This window comes from Melanaphis sacchari, unplaced genomic scaffold (assembly GCF_002803265.2).
Source record: "Melanaphis sacchari strain LSU unplaced genomic scaffold, SCAv2.0 Contig2_pilon_pilon, whole genome shotgun sequence".
NCBI lineage: Eukaryota > Metazoa > Arthropoda > Insecta > Hemiptera > Aphididae > Melanaphis > Melanaphis sacchari.
Window position 1 is genome coordinate 5,218,959 of NW_020271173.1, and position 22,865 is coordinate 5,241,823.

Sequence of the window (22,865 nt, forward strand, 5' to 3'; positions counted from 1 at the left end):
GTAAAAATAAGGAAAATTTAGGAAAAAAAACGTTTAAATATAGAAATGATTAAAACATCTAATAGAAAAATGTAACTAAATTGTTCTGCGACATTTTAAAGAAAAATATAATTAATTATATCCAACAAAATTACGAACAAATATGATTATATTTCAACAATAAAATATATGTAATCTATGTAAAAAAAAAAAGATTATGATATATCCAAAAAGCAAAATCAATAGACTCAAAACTACCAAATCGACTTTTATGTGTGTTTTTGTAAGATAGTCTACGTTATTCTGAGAAATTCTATAATCATTTAAATCCTTCCATAGTCTCATTATCAACTTAAAACTATTTATAGGTATATACAATAAAAATAATTATAATAAAATTGATTAAAAAGAAGCAAATAACTGTGAAGTTTAAATTTAACAATGTTTAAGACTGGCACGAGGTGAATTCACGGTTAACCAAATTTAATACGAATGCATTTTTTACTGGTGATAAAGTGCACTAGTTCAGAATTTTCAGATATTACTGTTTGTTTTTCATTTTTTTAAATATTTTATTATATAAAGTAGTATTTTTTCAATACCATTGGTAATATATCCTACTATTAAGTGTGTAATATCGTATATTATACTATTATATATTACAAATATTCAACATATACGCAATGGTCTTACTTATCAAGAGTGTGAACAATTTAGGGTTGCTTAAAATCTTTCCGTGTTCAAGTAAAAATTATCAACAATTTTAATCATGACTTTTTTTTTTTTGTTTTATTCGTGAAAAAACAAAATTAAATAGTATATTTCATGATCAAGTCAAAATAAAATATTATTTTACTAAAACACTACTCCAATAATTTCTTTTTTTAGACTATTTCAGTTGCGTGTGTCCATTTAAAACTAAAATAATAGGTATACACTGTTTATTCAATTTATTATTGTTCACAATTTTAAAAAGTTTTAGCCAAAATTACATAGCTTATACTTTAATATTATTTTGTTATTTATAATTTATTTAAAATAAAATACAAATAATTATTATAATTATTCGATTTCGAACTATATAACATTAAACCACATCCATAAAAAAATCTGATTTTTAAAAATTCTAATAATTGTCTCTAAAAAATAAAGTTTTTAATATAAATGATTATTATGTGGGTACAGTATAATTATAATATAAGTATTTTCATTTAACAATAAAAAAATAATTTTTAATGGATTACGTTTTTAAAACAATTAATTAATTAATTAATTAATATTCCACAGACGAATTAAAACGTCATATTATATAAAATATAATAGTATAAATGATATAATATAAATTTGTTGATTTTTTTTTTTTTTTTTTTTTTTTTTTTTTTTTTTTTTTTTGTAATAAATAAATTAATGATATTCAAATTTTTATAATTTATGATTTATTTTATTCATTTTCATATACGATTAACTAAAGAGACATTTTAAATAAGTAAAATTTAATGATATTCCATAGTAAATCACATATATAAATACATACTTTTGCAAAAAACATAATTTCGCCAAATCCACAAATGCTATGAATAATATACTATAATGTATAACAAATATTACAAAATAAACATTTTTAATAAAGAAACACTATGAAAATCAAAAAACAATTTATTTCGTTCTATTAGATAAATAACATTTTATACAAGCACGTGAAATCAAATTAAAAAGATTACGGATATGTTCTTTCCAATAATAGATAAAATACTATCATATAATCTAGTCTAAACGTAAAATCATTACCATTTTAACTCATTTTCTGAGAATAAATACTCATCTATATTTCAGTATGTAAACTTACTATATTGTATTGAGGTGTGCAAGAAAAGCATCATATTATTTATCCGTAGAATTAACGATCTTTTTTGATTACTGTACTCCTAAAATTTTTAGTATATTTTTAATTACACATTTACCAAACGTGCAATAAATTAAATAATAGTTCTAAGAACATTAAGTTATAGTGTAAATTTAAAAACGTATATTTTGATTATATTTTTAAATTGATTAAATTAAATTAATTTATGCTGATATAATTATTTTAATAATATTATTCAGATTTAAATTTAATAAAATATCGAATATTAAAATCATTATTTTTGTAATGATATAATATTTAGGTATAAGTATTTTACTAATTATATAATATAATGTATAAGTAAATAGGTTAGATTAATAGTACTAAATTGTTCTGTAAAAAATAATATTAAACATTAATGAGTATTTTTTTTTTTTTTTTGTATGGTAAACGATAGTTACATAAGTAACTAAGAATATGTATAATTAAAATAATCTACAATTTAACTCATTCAACATTATGAAATAACTAGAGTAAATATGTATCGGTAAGTTAAATTTTTTTCTCGATTTTTCTAATCAATAAGAAAAGCGATTAATTTATTTAAAGCTGTATTGTACCTATAAATATTTTCAATTTTCAATTTATATATTATTTTTAAGTTTTCCAATATTATTTAATATTCTTGAATTTGTATTAATATTGATTATTTTACATTAAGTTTTTATGTTTTTTAAGTTTTTATTGGATCTTGTAATATTTGTAACAATTAATTTAAACTCCAGGCAGATACATCATACATTATTAATTATTATTATAATATCAAATAATCACATAAGTCGTTATTACTATGAATCACTTATCAACAATCCAAAAATTTAATGAAATATTGTAATTTCAAACGTTATTATTGTGTTTGTTTGAAATTCAAACTATATTTGATAATTTTAAATGAGTAAAATTATTGAAAATATCAATGGATATAAATGTTTATTATTTGTATTATTTTTACTTTTAGTTAGTTTTTCCTTTATTTAAACAATGATCTTATATTTTGGTAAAGCTTTTGTTGCACATTAGTACTAAATTAAAAACTTTAAGTACATAAAAAAAATTAAAATTTATTAAAAATAAACTCTTAAATCTTAATACAACCATATATAACAGTTAGCTTTTTTTTTTTTAAATTAACTTTTGAACGTATTTCAAAAAAAAAAATGGAAACAATTTAAATATTCAAACTTCTATTTCGTCTAATTTATAATATCATATTATGGTAATTTTGTCTACTTACGCTACCAAAAAAATAATATGTAAAGTTATTAACCCGTCAAAATGTATATTGTTAATATCGAACTTATGTCATGTGAAAGACTTCAAGTTAACGTCAGTTTAATCTTCCAAAATAAGGGTTTCAAAAGCCATCAATCCTTGCAATTTAAAACAACTTGCTTTTAAAACATTACAACTCTTGTTTAAACATATATTTACCTTATAAACAATATTAAATTACTAGACAATGAAAATGTTAAAAAAAATAAGTATTAATCTGAGGCTATGTTCTATTATACAGACAAATAATTCAAACTTTATATTTATATATATACATAAAAATGATTGAACATTGTACTTGCCTATATATATATACATAACTATTCAATATCCATTAATAATATTACTAAAACTTTATTACTCTCATAAAACTAAAGTAAATCACATGTATAAATAAAAATAGAAAAGAATTCAAGAATTTTAAATACGCATGTATATAAACATATATATTCTTATCCACATTTTTTTTTCAATACTAATTTTAACATAAATTTAAATCAGCAGTTTTATAAATTATTCTGTAATACCTTTTATTTATTATTTGTTTACAGCGATGATTTTGTTTTCGTTCTATAACCATTTTTACAAATTGCAAGAACTAATTTTAATAATAAGTATTATTAAAACATGTTTTTTTCGAGCTAACTTAAAATATTGTACAAAGATATTAATTGAAATAATGTGAAACTATATTAACCTGATTATAATGAGTGAAGTCGTTGATTAATGATAATGAAGGCGAGTTTAAAACTATATAATACGTGTATTCCTTTTTTTAAATGTAAACTAATCTAACTTTAAATACATTTTAGATGAAAGATAAAAACAAACGAGGTAAATTTTTAAGCTAATATAATTTAGACTACCATATAATTGTTATACTATTAATCATACATGAGTATTGATACTAGATATATCATACGCCCATTTATAATTTAACGTGATGACGAAGGTACAGTTACTTATCTAATAAAATAAAATAAAATTATAATTGTATGGATGAATATCCAAATTTTACTCCCGAAACCAATTTATTTTGACTCCGATTATATAGATTTTTATATCATAATAATATTCGTACTTATTTATTCATTATAGACCTAAGCTAAAAAAAACATAAATATGTATAATGTATATGACATGTTGGTAATATTAACAAATGATTAACTAAATAAAAATTAATTTTAAAGAAATTATTGAAGGTGAGTTTTTTTTCATTAAGCAATACTGCAGAAGGGAATTAATAAAATAGTTCATTTTGGTTAAAGAAATAAAAAAAGGGATTGTGAATCGAGTATGACGTAAAAAAAAACATTAAAAACTTAATTGACAGTCAATTGAGTTGGTTACAAAAAAGATTAATTGATGAAAAGTTTTTGTTCGTCAAGGCTAGACAAATTATTACAAATTTATAGATAAGGATGAAGTCATGTTTAGGACAAAGGACCGTTAATAGATAGGCAGGCGGCAGAGCATATACATTTTCAATAGACTCTGTCAATTGCTAAAAGATCCGTTGAATAAAAGAATAGAAATAAAAAAAAAAACAATTATCAAAATAAAGACATGGGAGGGAAAAAAAGTTCGTCGCAATTTTTTTCTTTTATCAATATTATTTATTTCATGATTTTTTTATTCTGTATCTGCCTATACAGATAAAATATTTCGTTATTGTAATATTTAAAAGTGTTTATTAATTATCTTTGTACAGTAAGCAACATCGTGTAAAATATTATGCTAATAATAATCAGTATAATCGTAATTATGTTTTATCTGACATCTGTTTAATATTCAATTTGTTCTTCAGAAGAAGTAAGCACGCTGTTCGTTTTCTCTCTGGCCCACGTTTAAATAGTAAATTATTGTTCGGCAGGAACAGCATAATATTGTATTGTCATTTTTAATATTGCAATGAATTAATTCATTATCAAACTCAAAGGTAAGACAAAAAACCTCGTATACTTATATTGATATCTTAGCTCTAAAGTGAATAAAAAATATTTTAAAATTGTAATATTTCACATAATATTATAATTTATAACCCACTTAATATTTTACAATAAATTAATATATCAAGAAAGTTAAATATAATGCCCAAAATTAAGTTTGGTAATAAGTAAATCTGTTCCAATAGTAAAGCTAAATACACAAGATTGATTTTGTTTTACGAAAATCTTCTACGTTACATATAGCTCAAACAAAGCAGACATAAATTCACTTACATATTTTTTTAAGGTTACCATTTATAATTTATAGTTAGATTAAGTTAACATTAAAACTTTTCATCCAATTGCAATTAGGTTATTCTTAATGAATAATTATAGATTATAAGCGTTAATGATTTAAATCCATAAAAAAAATACATCCTTTACATTTTACAATATAATATTTGCTTATTCAAATGCTTTTAGATACTTACTAAACATTATATTTTTATAAATCTATGCATTTACAATATTTAAATCTAAATAAAGTTTCCATTACGACTTAAAACGATTTATAATTAATAAAAAACAAATTTTTATTGTTAGTCAAATTATAAAATTTAGTTATTCCATTAATAATTTAATATGTACAATACCCTTATAACGTATTTTTATAAACCAATATGCGAAAGATCATCCATTTTAATTTATTTGCCAATAATTTTATTATATTAAAACAAAAAAAAAAATTTATACAACTTTAAATTCAATTTTGTTTTTCTCACAACTTTTTTTATCGTAATTTTAATTACTTATTCTTTACACACTTACGCAAAATCCAACATTTTAATTTTTAATTAGTTTTAAGTTTTTTTTTACCATGAGTATCGATGTTAATAAAAGGAATTTTTTTCATTTAATTATAAAAACTTGAATACTTGTAAAAATTATTACAAATAGTAATTTAAATACTTGAATTTAAAAAAATCTATATATTTTAAACAATATAATACACTAGGCCAATATTTTTTTTATTAAATACATTAGCTCATTTATTCTCAGATCTCTTAATAGCTTAAGTAAAGTAAAAAAAATAAAAGTGAAAATTATATAATTTTATAATTTTATTTTATTATACAAAATTATTATCAGCATTATTCGCATTTTAGGTTATATATGATAGAAATTGTTAAAAACGTTAAAAATAATATTTATGGGGCTTAATATTTAAAATATTGCTAAGTATTAAATATTTTTAAACTTAAAATATTAAAAATATATTTTTTATGTTTTCTTCTAAGACATACAAAAAGTATATAGTAAACAGTGCATATAAATATATAGTTTTTAATATACCCACTTAAAAAATATGCATACAGGTATTATATAAAAATGATTCTACGCTCTAAATTTAAAAATATATATTTTTTTATTAAGCTATAATGAATATTTAACTTCTAAAAATTCAACTTGTCTTAATGCCTTATATATTAGACAAATATATTCAAATTATTTTTAACCTAATAAAATCAAAACACTTAATATTAGTAAGTTGTAACTTGTAATTTTTGGAGAGATTATTATTTAATTTAAATCAATGTTGCACTCAAAACTCCCTTGATTGTTATTAGGCTAGTGAACAGTTTTTAATAAAATAACAAAAAACTATACAAGTAAAAATAAAGATAAATAATATTATATTAACTTTTGCTGTAATTTACAATTTTAAGCTAGCTGGTATACATAATATTATATATGTTTTATTTTTGATTTATTTTTAATATATTATGTTTTTACAGAAAATAAATATGTCGTTTATTTTTTTTTTTTTTAATAATAAGTGACTAATGAACTAAAAAAGTTAAAATTTTCAAATTTAAAATATACTAAATCTTCTATAAATATATTTATATAATTTAAAAATGCTATGACAAAAAATATATTTATTATTAGATTTAATTGTATATTTCACAGGTTTTTTTGTGATTATTTACAATTTAACAGCATACTTAACGGTAGTATTTATGCAACTATTGAATTGAATTTATTTAATTTAAATTAATGTTAGCTTTGCACTTATCAATTTTGCAGAAAATACTCTCCAAGGACATTAGCGCGTAATATAACACTTTCTTTTCATGTATATTATTTACTATATAAGTGTTTATGTATACGCTTGATTAATAGTTACTCAGTTTTATCATTTTATATTTTATAATTTGTACTTATTAATCCCATAACATTAAAACACTGGTTGATATGTGGACATGTAACACTTGAATTAGCATTATCCAAAGTTTAAGAATCCCACCGCTGGATTTTAATTAATGACCTATTGTTTAAGGCAACTACGCCACGACTCTTGAGTCGACCATGTAGGTCACTACCCAACGTATGTTCTGTGATTATTTTTTAAGCAAGCACATAATTTCAATATATTTCAATTTAAAACTATAAATAATTCGAATAGAACATACATTACTAAAATTAAAATATATAACTGAATGGAACTTTTGAATTCAATAATTATCAAATAGTATGAATTATTATTTTAAGATACCCAAATAATACAATTAAATGTGTTTAAAATATGTATAAATAGTTGATAACTTTGGCCTAGTGTAGCACGGTGGATGAATTTAGTCGCTAATGTTTTCTGAGGTTAAGCATCGGGCGGTGTCGCTAGCTGCTGGATGAATGACTACACCGAGTTTTTAGTGACAAGTCCTTGCTACATATAAATATATTTCAAAACCGAATCCTACCCCACACAATAAAAGTCAGTTATGGACTAATAACCATTGCTGTTAAAGCAAAAATTTCTAAATAAAAATGAATAAATAACTTTATATTAACATATTTTATTCTTTCGAAAAAAAGGAAAAAAATTTAATAATTTATAAACTATATATGTACACAAATAATTTTAAAAATACTTACCTTATAATGTAATAAATATAATAATAAAATAATATGTTCTTCAATATAAAATTTATCAATTAAAAATCTATTTTTCTTGTCTTTTAGTGGCTTTTTCGCAAGCAGTCAAGAAAAAAAACGCATGTGGTTTTTAGAAAAATATTTATATATCTTTAGAAAAATCTTTCAAATACCTTAATTTGAACAATTTTCTTGTTAAATAATAATATTTTATACTAAAACATTGTCAATGGAAGAATGAAAATGATTCCGCACTGTTCATATATACCGTGCAAAATAAAAAATTTACATAAAATGTATTTTATTTTTTTTACAAATGTCCTTTGAACTTTTTGAGCGTATAATATTGAAGCACTGAAAACTCCAAACATCTAAAGTTCCCCTAGCCAATTTTTATTTTATATATGAAAAAAGAATCAACCCAATTCAACTCCCAATATTTTATTCACTGAAAGAGGTTTTTCAGAAAAGTTGGCATACAGGAAATATAAAAATTGAAATGTTGGTAATAAAACTTTTTACCATTGGAGCACATCAACAGTTTAATTATTTCTAGTGAAATTCGACTAGATCCGTGAAGCTTCTAATTGAACAAAAATAAATCAATAAATAAAAATACCTAAATTGTATACAAAAAATGTTATGAATTTGCCTAGTTGTAATATTTAACTATAGTTTCCCAAAATATTCGTAACACTTTAAATAATTTTCAATTATTTGTAAGATATTCTATGAAATAACAATGTGAGTCTTTTTAGAAATCAGTCGCTAACTATCTCAATTCTCAACAGTTTATATAATGTATGAAAAGTAAAACATATTTTCTCTGTTCTTAAAATAACTTCAATACTGGTAATATATTGTTTATTTATTTTTATATATAACCACAAGTTAAATTTGCATAACATTAACCTGTTTATAATGGTAAATTGATTCACAGTTTTATTCGAGTAGGAATTAACTACAAACATATTTACAATTATTATAACAAAAGAACCAAAGAGTTTTGATGATATGTTTTTGTATATCCTACTTTGGCCAATAAAAACAGATTAACGTCCACTAAACAACTTCAAAAACAATTCAATTAATCGTCTAATTGATGACGCCCACTTAACCAACAAATACAACTTTCATGTCTCAAAAGTATACCACATTACTCGCAGCTTTCATATTCGTCTAAAATCGATATCAAAAGCTTTAAATGAAAACTTAAAACTAATAAAACTGATAATGCTTACGACTGGTATTAATAAAAATTGAATTATGCTTTATATGTATGATGATTTGTTAGTTATTTTCTAAATTTTTATGTAATTTATAAAACTTGAATATAAATAATATTGGCTTATTGTATTGTATAAATCGAATAATTATTAACACCATTATATGTTTTAATACATTCAAACAAAAATATAATGTTTGCTTTTATTATTGGATTTTTATAAAATTTAATGTTTTAGCACGTACTATAAAACTATTATTAAATTTATAATATCAATGCACACGTCATACCAATTTAAAGTCAAATAAATACCGACAAATTAGACAAATTAAATAAAATAATAAGTATTTAATTTTTTTTTTTTTTGAAAAATAAATGTTATCTTTATTTTTTTAATTTGTTAAGGTGGTTTATTAAATATAATTTACATTTCTCTACTAATAACTATTATAAATAATTATGCTCATATTTAAATACGTTTTAAAAATTCAAGAATTTAGTATCTAGTTTATTTGTTACTGACACACAAAACTCGATTAAGATTAAAGCAGAGCCAAATATAATTTTAAAACTTTAAAGTAAGTTTTACATCGGTTAAATTTTAGGTCCCCTTACACATCGTTATGTGTGACAACAGTAATAAGTAAACGTGCTAAAACTCTTTAGTTATATAGATACAAGTAGTAATAGTCATTTGATCTAGCTTTTAAATAATAATCAACACATATTTTCATCCATTCATTTGCAGCGCCGTCAATATGCTATACTTAAATTATAAGTAAAAAAATAACTTACGAAAGAAAAAGCTACTTTGATATTTAAAAAAAATAAAATAGCAGTTTTCAATAAAATTCAAACGATTCAACAAAAAAAACATAATATTTTGTCTAGTTCACTTAACAAAATGCAATAAACCTCAATGTACATAACTCCGTAATTCAACAATGTCTAATAAACTCTCAGTAGAAGAAAAAAGAATAAATCATTCCAAAAAACCATAAGGTTAAAAAGTTTTGGAAACCAATATCAATTGTGGATTGTGTATTGACTTTTTATTTTTTTTTCGTCAATTTGTTCAGGTCAGCGGTATAACGCCACCATATAGCAGCGATTACGCAATGACAACACATGACTAGTAAACGAGCAATCGACCGCATATTTGCTACTAAAACCAAACAAATATATTATTATTATATTTCGTGATCCAAAAACCGTTGAAAAAAATGAACGCCGTTCGGTTAATAAAATATAGAAAACACTCGTTGTCCACTAATGGCGTGCTCAAAGCGAAAAACAAACGTCGTCGCTATGAGTCACGAAAGTCATCGAAAACGTGTTAGTATTTTAAATTAGGAGGTTGTACTTAAACACGTACTTACCTAAAATATTATACACATATATATTGCGGTTGCTTGCGTATGTGTAAACGTGCACAAAACAAAAGCGAACTGACAACGTTGAGAGGGGTAGTGGATGAAAAGGGTAGGCAGGTAAATGTATATATATTATATTCACAGCCTTTGCCGATTGATGAGCTTTCCACACTGCCGACGCGCATCGTAGGGGAGAGAAATCACCTACCTCGGCCATACGTGATTTATCATCCACGGGTCTACACACCGCGGACCATAATATACATTCGAGTATTGTACGTGAAATGTTCCGGCTCCTTTTCCGCTCATCCAAACTTCCCTCTTCCCATCGCGTTCACCGTATAAAATAATATAATATGTATATATTCTGTATTTATGTATAGGTTCACGTTATTTGGTAAAGCCTTTTTTTATCCTATTGCAATATACAGTTTTTGGTTACTGCTGCAATGATTTGAAACAACAAAAATCACGGCAGAAAACGATCGTGTTATAGTATAAAAAATATATATATATTACTATCGGAATTCCCTCAAATGATAACGATTTAATGTAAATATAAAATTAATCGATTGTCCTGTATTATCATAAAAATCATTCTGTTTTTTATTTTTTTGTTTAATCAAATACCTAACTCAGTTAGTATGATAAAAACGTTTTCCCTGATTCCTTAAGTTTATTATACAATTTAAATAATTATTAGAAATAAGATAATCTACAATTTATGTAATTCGATTTACTTATACTTGAGAAAAAATATGATTTGTCAATTTTTAAAACTCAATAATGAACCTATTTATTTCTGTTAACATTATTTATTTAAACATTTCAGTTCAATAGTTCAATATGGACCAAAAATCATAATAATGTATACATCTATAATATATTTCAAGAGTGACCAATTTATGACTCGTGTCTTATTTATACAACCAAAATGTATTTGTTGTTATGAAATTAAATTTTGTTGATATACTCGTACATGTATAAATATTATAACTCTTGATTTTATTGTATTTATTCACATCGTTAATCAACACAAGTTTTTTCCTATGTTCAGAAAATTTATTAAGTTTATGGTTAGCATAAATAAACCTAGTCTCAGCAATAAGTTAATAATTTAAAAAAAAAATGTAATGATAGAAAAATAGTATTTTTCATTTAAGTACTACAATAATATAATATCTTCTCAAGTTTTAGTGGCTTCTAAAACCATCCGTCATACAACTAATTCTCCAATTCTTCTTGTCAGCTGATTTCAGTTTGCAGTCAGAACCTTCATTTAAAGATTTTAAAATCTCCTTACCACGTCTTACCATCTCAGAGTCGTCCATACGACTTTTGCCCTCCTAGATTCACATGCATTGCTATGTGTTAAGTTGGTTCTGACTATGCCAAACGTAATTAGCTCACTGTAATTTTCTATTCTGGATTAAATGGTTTCTCAAAGAGTTCCTCTAACTCTTTTTATTCTCCGTTCAGTGGTTATAATATAATATAAATGAATACAAATTGAAAAAAAAAACAGTTTAATGGACGGAAGGTTTAATATGAATGCATAAAATATTATTAAAATCTGCCCTGTATTTTTATTCTGAAAATCTGAAATTAATGCCTAGAGAATATCTATTTTCCATCAGTTTTTTATGTGATATATTTAGGGGAATAGGAATAAATTGTTATAATCATCACGAACACTTGGCTACCAAATATTATACAATAATATAAAATTTAAATATATAATTATACAATTGGATAAAACTCGTTTTGGTTTTTTTCCTACTATACAGCAAAAATATAATAATATAATAAAGTAATGCAAATAACAACTGTATTGTGTACACAAAGTATTTAACATTATATAATAAATTATAATACGCGCTATAGCGTAATCCTAAACAACAACGACAGTTTTCGAACATAATATTAAAGTATAATAAATAACCAATCGACCGAATCTGTTGTTGGGAAGACAATGTTATCGATAATGGCATTGTTGGACCAGGAAACTGCCAATAATTCCAACGATTAACACTCGAAGCCTATACTGTTTTCTAGAGCGCCATTCACACGATATCGCAAATGTGCACCGGTGCACAATTTGTTGTTAACCCTATTTCGATATTCTATTATTTATTTAAATTTAAATACGTTATCATCCGTACTGTTCAACAATATACGTGAGCGTGAATCACATTACAAGTTAAACTATATTTTTTTTACCGTAAGCTCATTTAACCTTAAGTTGATACGCCATTGTGAGGAGCAAAGAAATATTAATAAGATGGTAATATCATAGTATACAGGTAAAAGTTGTGATATAATGTGAAAACTAGGAAATTATCAAAATTTTTTCAAAAATAAATAAATAAATAATTATCCAAGATGATCCATTCAAAAATTAACTGAATTTTAAAATTTTAAAACATAAAATAAAAGAATTCATAATTTACTTTCTATTTATCTAAAATAAATTTACTGTACTTAAGTCGTGAATCAAAACATGCTATTATTATTATTATTTTTAATTCTCGTCTTCGTCTGTTTAGTGCTACGATCTACCTTGTAATCTGTTCAGTGTTTCTTTTTATTCTTCATAACTATGTCTTCATTAAAAGAGTATATTTTTGTAATCTCTAATACATTATTTTCTACCTCGTATTTTCTGTATTCGTGAAAATGTTGTCCCATTCAGTATTTATTTTCTTGGCTATTCAACTTCCTTTTAAATCCTATCGTCCATCTATACAAAACTTATATTACTTTGAGGTACCTATAAAATGAAAAAAATAGTTACCTAATTTAATTAATATTCTTTCTTTAAAATGTTTATTGGTTATATGTAATATTTACTATAGGTATATTGGTATGTATACAAATTATAAATACAAATTACCAGTATTATTATAATTTATTGTTCTGTTATATTTCATAAAACAAATCAAAAATGTGAATACTAAATATTACTTTTAAAAAATTAGAATTTTAAATAAATTAGCTGATATAGTTCAATTTCTATAATAAACTTAAATATCCCTTAAACTATGTAAACATCAAATAGCCACATGGTTATGATTAAAGCCGAATAGCCAAGTTTATCTAAATAATTAATCTTTTGCTGAAAATATATGAACAAATGAATTAAATAAATAACCTACAAAAGTGCGTTGTAAGCAATTATCATGTTTCGCCACCACGGAAACTTTTCTACGTTGCATATTATGTAAATCGCTAACGACATTAATTGAATATGTTTTATTAACATGAAATAATGAAACCGTACAATTAATATTCAATTGTATTAAGTAAAATTTCCATTTTCATAATATAATAAAAATAGGATAATATATTTTCGTCAGCTCAATATAAAAACATTTTCTACGTATTACAGTAGGTAGGTATATAAAATATGATCAAAGCATCATATTTCATAACTTTTAAGTTCCAAGTATTGGTTTTAAAATCACGTAGTTTTATTTTTATGTGACCATTAATTTATGGTAGGACTATTTAAAAATGTTTATGTAGCAATTTTTTATTACAAAAATATCGAATAGTTGGTACGTACTTAAAAGATAACTGTCTAAATAATTTATTCCTTTAATCACAAGGAAAAATTACAACAAAAAAATCTAGAACATGTTTTGTTATATTATTAATTATACTAGCATTAAAAAATTTTAAGTGTACCTTGTCATATAACAGCCTACTGTAATGAATATGTAGAATTAATGCAATAACTAATTGTAAATACTACAGGAAAAAGATCTTAATTAGATACAAATTTTACACACAATATATCTTCGCACTTTACTTACAGTATAAATTGTGTAAATAGTAAATAATATAAATCTATTATTGTACAGTTTTCGATTTCTTGTATAATTAATTAGGTATAATAAAATATTATGTACGCTACATATTTCATAACTTCATACTGTTTAGTAAAACATAGGTATTACTATCCTAAAATCTACTATTCAAATAATTGTTATTAATTAAAAATCAATATTTATCAAGTAATTTAAAATATTTTTTCCTTATTTTTATCATTTATTGTGTTTATTTAAAGTTAATCATCATTTATTAGTTTACCATTAATATTTTATAAAAATTGTACAAAAATAAGTTTTTTTGATTTTTATTTTATCAAATAATATAATATTTGTTTTCCATTATAATCCTATCACTAAAAATAAATACTAGAAATTTATAGAAGATTTTAGTATTTAAAAAAAAAAAAAAAAAATTGTAAGTTCAATAAAAAATATTTTTCTTTGATTATAATAAAATAATAGCGGAAGTATAAAAAAAAGTGATAAATAATTTTAAAAACTAAGCATTCATTTTCTGTTGTGAAATTCAAAATAAGACAAAGAACAGACATTTTATCGGCTATTCTTTAATTAAAAAAAAAAAATATGAAACTTCTAACACCTATACAGATGAAAATATGACTCAACAAGTTTATATTTATTATTAATTGCAACTAAATTAAAAAAAAAGTTTCACGTAACTTTTATCCAACGGAGTTTAGTTAACTTATTAACATTTATTACTATTAAGAGGACGTAACAGAAACAATTTTTACGAAATACGTAAAATATAATATATTTTGTTGGAATTTTTAGAATTTATGATTTTAGTGCCTAATATAGGATGTTTTAATACATTTTAAAGTAATTTACTAAAAGATATAATTCCTGGTAGGTATCCGTTGTAATTCTCATAACCATTATTGCGCAATAATAATGTTATTCAAATTTAATTTAATTTATTAATTACGTAAAATCTTAAGTTCCAGTTTTGTATTTTTAATATAGGTACTTTTTACTACTATTAATTTTTACAATATATTAACAGAAATAATTATACAATATATTGTATACTTATAAGTCAATACTTTATTAAAAAAGTTTAGTAAAATTAATAATATAAAGTATGTATACAAACATGAATTCCCTTTAAATTACATTTTTTACCTAATCATTAGACTGTTAATAGTAAAATATTTTAAATAATATTTTTTTTCTGTTTTAGACGAAGATGGAGAAAAATCTGTTTCTGTATTATTAGATGCAGAAGAATCCGAGTTAATATTTTTAGATAAATCTAATGCGGTGAGTAATAAATAATAAATAATACATCATATAATATTTTAATATTTAAGTATGTATGTCACAATATTTTATCAGAACAAAAAAACTAAAATACATAATTTCTTAATTTTATACCTATCAATTATATTATGATAAAAAATAGAACTTTTAAAATATTTATAGGAATTCCAATGTTTCATCTAATTTAATATTAATTTTAAATTTACTCAAGACACTAAACTCTTGCCCTGTTAGCACATAGCTTAATAGAATATAAAATTTATTAATCTATTATAGTTGAATATTTATTCTCTCGTTTGTCTATCGTGCAATGATTTTAATAAAACATTCAATCTTCTTATTTAATTACTCTTTAAATCGTAATCGTAAATGAAAACAATTAAAAATATAAGTTGTAATTCTCATCTGAAAATATTTTGTACATTTACATTTATAAGATATTATATTATGGTGTAGTAGTAAATACGTATGTTTTGAAAAAACAGATATTTTGTATTTAAAAATAACAGTACCGACAATGATTTTGGCACTTAAAAACATTTTTCCTGTCTAACTCAACCGCTTGTATCTTTTAATCTTGAAATTCGTGAACAAAATAATTCGACTTTATGTAAATACAATTTCCATTTAGTTAACTTTATACCAAGATGTTTCATTTAAATTGCATACAATTTGTAATATTTCCCTAAAATCAAGAAAAAAAATCATTGTCTACCAATAATACACTAAATTGTAATAATTAAAATTAAACATTGAAGAATTTCACATAAACTAACCAACTATAGGTATCCAATTTGCTACACAAACCACTTTCAAAAAAAAAAAAATCGAATAATTTTTAATGATCTAAAAGATGATAAAAAAAACATAAAAACTAATATATTCATATTTCTAAAATGAATCTAAAAAATTACACAAACACGCATTATTTTAAAACCAATTAGTTCATCATTTCGCTTACAATAAAACTATATACTTAAATACTCTTTAAACAACTTAAGCCTTGCCGATTATATAGATCAATTTACGGGAAAAGTTGTATGAATTATGTTACCTACAGGCTTTTATCTCTTCTATTTAGAACACTAAAGACATCCTACTTTACATTATATTATTTTAATAGTCGTGCACCTTAAGCCACTCGAGGAACTCTCCGAAATTAAAGTGTGTATGGTTAATAGTGGTATGGTACACTAATAACATCATATTGTACAGAATATATTATTCTTGTCACATAGTTAAGTAAGGTATAATGGCATTTAAAATAACGAAAAAACATATACATTATAATATTTGTTTAGGCTTATAAATATATATTTTTGTACTGTAAACATAATATATTTATTAGGTTTACACTACCTGTAGTGTAATAAAAAAAAATAAAAATAAAATACCATACCGATAACCTATTTTATTGAAAATTATCTTTATTTTATTTAAAGCGTACAAAATAAGTAATATACATTTTATGATAAGAATTTAGAACTATATATAATAAATTTCACTGAATTGTCATAAGTTATAAGTTATAACATATTAATTATATTCATATTACTGCACAATTAAAAATAAATTAATAACTAATAAAAATAATTTTTTTATATTGAATTGCTTTATATATACATGAATGTATTTAATTAATTATCTGCAGCAATTTATTTTACCATTTGATTTCACTAATGAAGAAACTTAATTTAAAGTAACTAGTGATCATTGATGAGTGTTACATATAAAATAAACACTATTAGCCTGAGAATTTATCAAATGGAATTCGTCGTAATTAACTAAAACGTATTATTTACAAATGAAAATAAAAGCACTAAAAACCACTTCACAAGAAAGGTCGCTACAATTTCAAAAATCAATAGCTGAGTACCCTCCTGTTTCAATAAAAATATGTAGTAACGTCAAAGACAGCCACATCGCGTGATTGATATTACACGTAATACAGTTTACACAAAAGCCCTTGTTACATCACCGAGAAACTAAAACACTAAAATTATATTGATAAAATAACATAAATAATTTTAATTAGTGTTTATCAATCCTGCGTAATATTGTCATAAGTGCCCCAAACATACATCACCTTACCCAAATAAAATCCAAATATTTCTATATCTTTTTATTATCCCAACATTCAGATAAATTATGTATCAAAAAACATTTGAATTTATTTTAAGTTAATTACGTAAAACTCATAAATGTTGACGTAATTCATTTTTTCGTCTATTATTTGTGTATTTACAATTTTTAAATTAAAAGTATATTAAACATAAAAAAATTGAAATTGTTTGAATTCCTTATACTTTTACAATCCTATTTACTTAATAATAAAAATATGATATCTAAGAAATAAACTATTATTGGTTTAACAGCGGATTTTTCAAACCTATAATTTACCGAGAAATATTTTAAACATTATTTTAATAAAGAACTATATTTTAAAACAGTTATTTAAATAAGCTGAATTTAGAAAGTTTTTGAACTTAAATAAAAAAGTGATGTTAAAAAATCATTTTAACATAGTTCTAAAAAAACAATTACGCTATATGCAATTGAATTAATACTTTAATTTTATTTTATTATTGAAAATCACTCGTTGTCAAAAAAATATTTCCAATCAAATGTTCAAAATAAAAATATATATAAAAGTATTGTAATGGTTTTTATCATAAAATAAATTATTAAAAAATATCAAAAAATATTCTAAATATATATATTTGCCTAAAATTGTTTAAATAACATTGTTATAATGTGTAATAATATTATTATAATTACACCATTTGTTGAAAGATATTGAGATAAAGACTATTTCACCAAGCATGATCACCTCCATTTTTCTTTAGTAATATTTATTTAAATTCTTATTTTTAAATTTTCAAATTGTTAAGCTCTTTTGTACAACTTAAGGAGTGTCGTGTATTATAAAAATAATCAAAATATAAATAAGTCATAGTATTTTAAAATTAAAATAATACCAATTAATTTTATTAACAAATTTCAAACAACTAAATTTGAAACATTTCCTTGGGGCTGTCGTCATTGCGTTTCAATCATATATATCGGCAATAAACTAAACCTTGTTTAGAAATAGATAAGTCTTTTGTTGTGTAAAAAATAACGTAAAACTATAAAATATGTTTTTAGCCGGCCGATTGTAATGACGTCTTCGAGGAGTCCCCGCATGCCTTTTGTATTATCTACTCGAGAAATGATTGGGACAGCTTCAAACAAGCCGAAGAATGGTTACAAGCTTTATGGAAAGCAGATGTAGTCAGAAATAAAGCTGTGATATTAGTTGGTAACAAAAATGATATTGTGAGACCAAACGTCGTGCCGTCAGGAGGTACAGTAGTATTTTACATTAATGTTAGGTACCTACTTTATCAATAAGGCTCAAAAGTTGTTGGAGCTAAAAAAGGCAAAATATGAACAAAAAAAAATACAAAATATGCATTAAAATGATGCTAAATGTGCAAAAAAATTATTCTGAATTCTAAAACCAAAAAAAAAATACAATAAATATTGTTAATAAATTAATAAAATAATAATAAACATAAAAACTGTTTGTAACTGAAAAAAAATTGTAACTGGTTAGCATTTTGACATCTTATTGAGCTAAAAATATAATTAAAAATATTTATTTAATATTTTTGAAATTACAATAAATACCTTCGTTGAAAATTTTGAGTTTTATATTCAAAATTAATTGAAATATACAAGTTTTAGGAAAGAAAAAAATCAATTTTTTTAGAAAAATATGAAATATGCATGATATGCGTATAAAATTAATAAAATATGCACATTTTTTAGCTAAAATTGACAAAATATGCAAAATATGTATTTTCAATTTTCAATTTTTTAACTCTCCATTGTACAGTTCAGATTTCTAACTTGGTCTGCTTTAAATCGAGAGCATACAGAACAATATGCAATTTATTCCTACTACTTCCGAGCCTTATTTATCAATAAACATTAATTATATATTATAATAATTTTATATTTTTGTTCTATCGGCTATTCACCTCTGTGTATAATATATTATATATGTATTTGCATGTTACAAATCCGTTTTCATTTCTTTTCACGGTAATCAGCGCCTTGTTTGACTAGCAATTTTCGGCTCAGATAATATTCACTGTGTCAGAGTATGTATTGAATTTCAACATAAATCACACGGTTTCCAACTGTCAATTAGTCCAGTAGCATAATATTTGGGTATTGCATAATTATACGACTAACTACAAAACGATCCAATAACAACACACATTTTGTAACAAAATATTGAGGCCAGCAAAAGATAGATAAGATGGAATTGAATATCTATCACAAAATAAAACAAGTTTATTATACCAAAAAATATATAAACAAATGTCTCTGAATTATTTGATAATAGGTACTAAAATATTTACCATATTATACAACTTTTTATTTTTAGTTTATCAAATAATTCTGTTGTAATATAATTTAAAATACAATTTTAGTTTAGGTATACAAACTAATCATGTTCAGTACACGATATAATATACTTTAGTGTGACCGACAAGTTATCAGTCAGGGTCCGTGCAATTTCCATTTAATATTACAAATTACTTATCGCATCGTGGTTGGTCAAACATGGTGTAATAACTGATTCAGGAAAATGAAAATGGACTGAGAATACACAAAATAGTGACAAACTAATTGATGTCTTTCCAAATCTGTATATTTTCCCCGGCGTGTATATAGTCAAAAATAGACATGTCAATCGCCTATATATATATTTACAAATTTACAATATACAACAAAGACCGACGCCGGATGATACGTTGTTTACTTCACCATAAAAATACCTTCTTTCCAATGATACAATTACTAATTCAAATGTCTATGTCCAATGGTTGTTTTTTAGTTGGCAAACAAATGGCTACTCGATATGACTGTAAATTTATCGAGACGTCGGTGATTATCAACTACAACGTGGACGAATTACTAGTAGGCATACTGACACAGATTCGATTGAAGTTGGACCAGCCACCGGAACATGGCGTGACTCGGTCTTCATCGATGCGCAAACGCTCCAAGTCACCTTTAGGAAACTGCGGACCAACGTTCAAAAAATACAGGGGGTCCCGAACGTCTACCAGTCTCCGAGTGAAGGGACTGTTAAGCAAGGTATGGGCCAGAGATTCCAAGTCCAAGTCGTGTGAAAACCTACATGTGCTCTAATAACGAATTCGGAAAAGAAGATAAAATTGATAATTTTTTTATTATTTAGATGCATTTTGTATTTTTCATACTACTCTGTTTCGCAGAGAAAAAAATCCCCGTTAAGAAATATTAAATACAACCGCAAAAAAAGGATCAAAACCCTATATCAACGTTTCATATGTTATTTTTTATTATTTTTATTGCTATTATTTTTTGTCATTTTTATCATTAGCATAATATGCAGGCTGGCTGAACCAATGCAAAAAAGAATTCTTACCCACCATCATTCCTAGTTTTTGGATTTACATTTATAATAATTACATTTGATCAAAAAATATGACATTTAAGTTCAGCACTTAAAACTTAAGTTATGTATTATTTTAATCGGTTACTTTCCGGGTACCACTACTGAAAAGTAAACTCAACACTAAGGTATTCATACAGATACAATAAAATTGATACATTTACAAGAACGGCAAAAACATAAATTTTTGTAAATATAGGTAGTTAGATGATATTGTTCAGATGTAAGCCTCGTTTTTGTCTTTTTATAGGCATTTTATTTTTGAGAAAAAAAACTTTGAAAAAGGTTCTGATTAAAATTCGATACTAAATAATTATAAGATTAGTCAAAATATAGGTATAAGTCGTAGGAATAACGTTAATCCAAGTACAACTACTACGATTAAATGCCTGAAGTTTATTAATAAATTATCGATAACATTTCGGCGTTTGGATAGGTAGTAGTTTTCTTGGATACATAATATTAATATTAATTTAATACTATTATAATCATCTAATTTTAAATGGATTTTGAATTATTATTTCGTTTTTAAACGTTTCGCGTTTTTTAATTTGTTGTTTTTTCAGTCATTATTCTGACGATAATGATGATGGTTTTAAGGGACCATTACTGTCATTATTATTGCGATCGCGTTCGTAAATACATTCATTTTATATTTTATAAAATGTTGTTCGAACGCGTATTTTGTATTGCCAGCAGAATCAGGGACCACGTAATATTGTTAGTTAGTCTAGTTGTACGCAAATAAAGTTTTATTATACGTATTGTGTATAATTGAATTTGCATATTAATATAGTTTTTTGTAACTGTAATATATAACTATTCAAACTTACCGAATGTTTTTCACGAATTCGCGTTCACTTGAGTACGGTCATTTCATTTTTATATTTCTCAACGTCGTTTTCTTTGGTCTTTTACATCACTTAACATTATGAAAAAAAGTGTCAGCACGTGTAAAAATATATATATTTATATTTTAAAATAAAAATAATTTAATAATGTTCGAAGTGGTTTGGTAAAATGTTTGCCTTTAAATCTAAAATTCAAAATATAATTAAAAAACAGTCTTGAAAAATTGTTTTACATTTTGCTTTTCACAAATAATTTATTTAAATTTACCGAAAGCTATCAACAATATAAATATGAACAAGCATATCTTTACTGGTAATAGGAGCTGAAAATTTTGGTATAGTACCTATCTATAAACTTAATAAAATATGTTTTTTATTTCAAATTCTGTAAACATTTTTATACTGATGTGTTTATTCCAAAAATATTTGAATTATGGATGATGAATTTTGAAGGAATACTCGATAAGGCCGAAAATTGGCGAAAACCATTTCAAACAAATAATATTCAGTTTAAATGTACCGTATAGTTATGATGGCATTAATATTATGCAGGTAACCACAATTCGTAAGGAAACCAACTCGAAATTCTAACCCTGACATGTACTTAAGCTTACGTGATTTTTCCGTATTATTCGCTGTCCTTTGACTCGTGTACCTTAACACAGACGTTAATGGTAAACACTTTTTAAGGACTAAAAGGCAAAAGCACCATATAATATCCTTGTATAATGCACAGTGTTGTAGGTACTAACACTAAAATATCGATAAATGACCATAGCCAGTAGT

General features: G+C 23.7%; 1 protein-coding gene across 3 annotated transcripts in view; it reads left to right on the plus strand.

Moving 5' to 3' along the window:
* Nucleotides 1-22,253, plus strand: part of LOC112595781 — a 201,007-nt gene extending 178,754 nt beyond the window's left edge. For all 3 annotated transcript variants that reach the window (XM_025341108.1, XM_025341110.1, XM_025341109.1), the window contains exons 9-11: nucleotides 15,655-15,734; nucleotides 18,882-19,080; nucleotides 20,626-22,253. In XM_025341108.1, coding sequence (XP_025196893.1) covers nucleotides 15,655-15,734; nucleotides 18,882-19,080; nucleotides 20,626-20,942 — 596 coding nt within the window. In that variant the 3' untranslated portion in view covers nucleotides 20,943-22,253. The remainder of the gene's footprint in view (nucleotides 1-15,654; nucleotides 15,735-18,881; nucleotides 19,081-20,625) is intronic.
* Nucleotides 22,254-22,865: the final 612 nt, after the last annotated feature.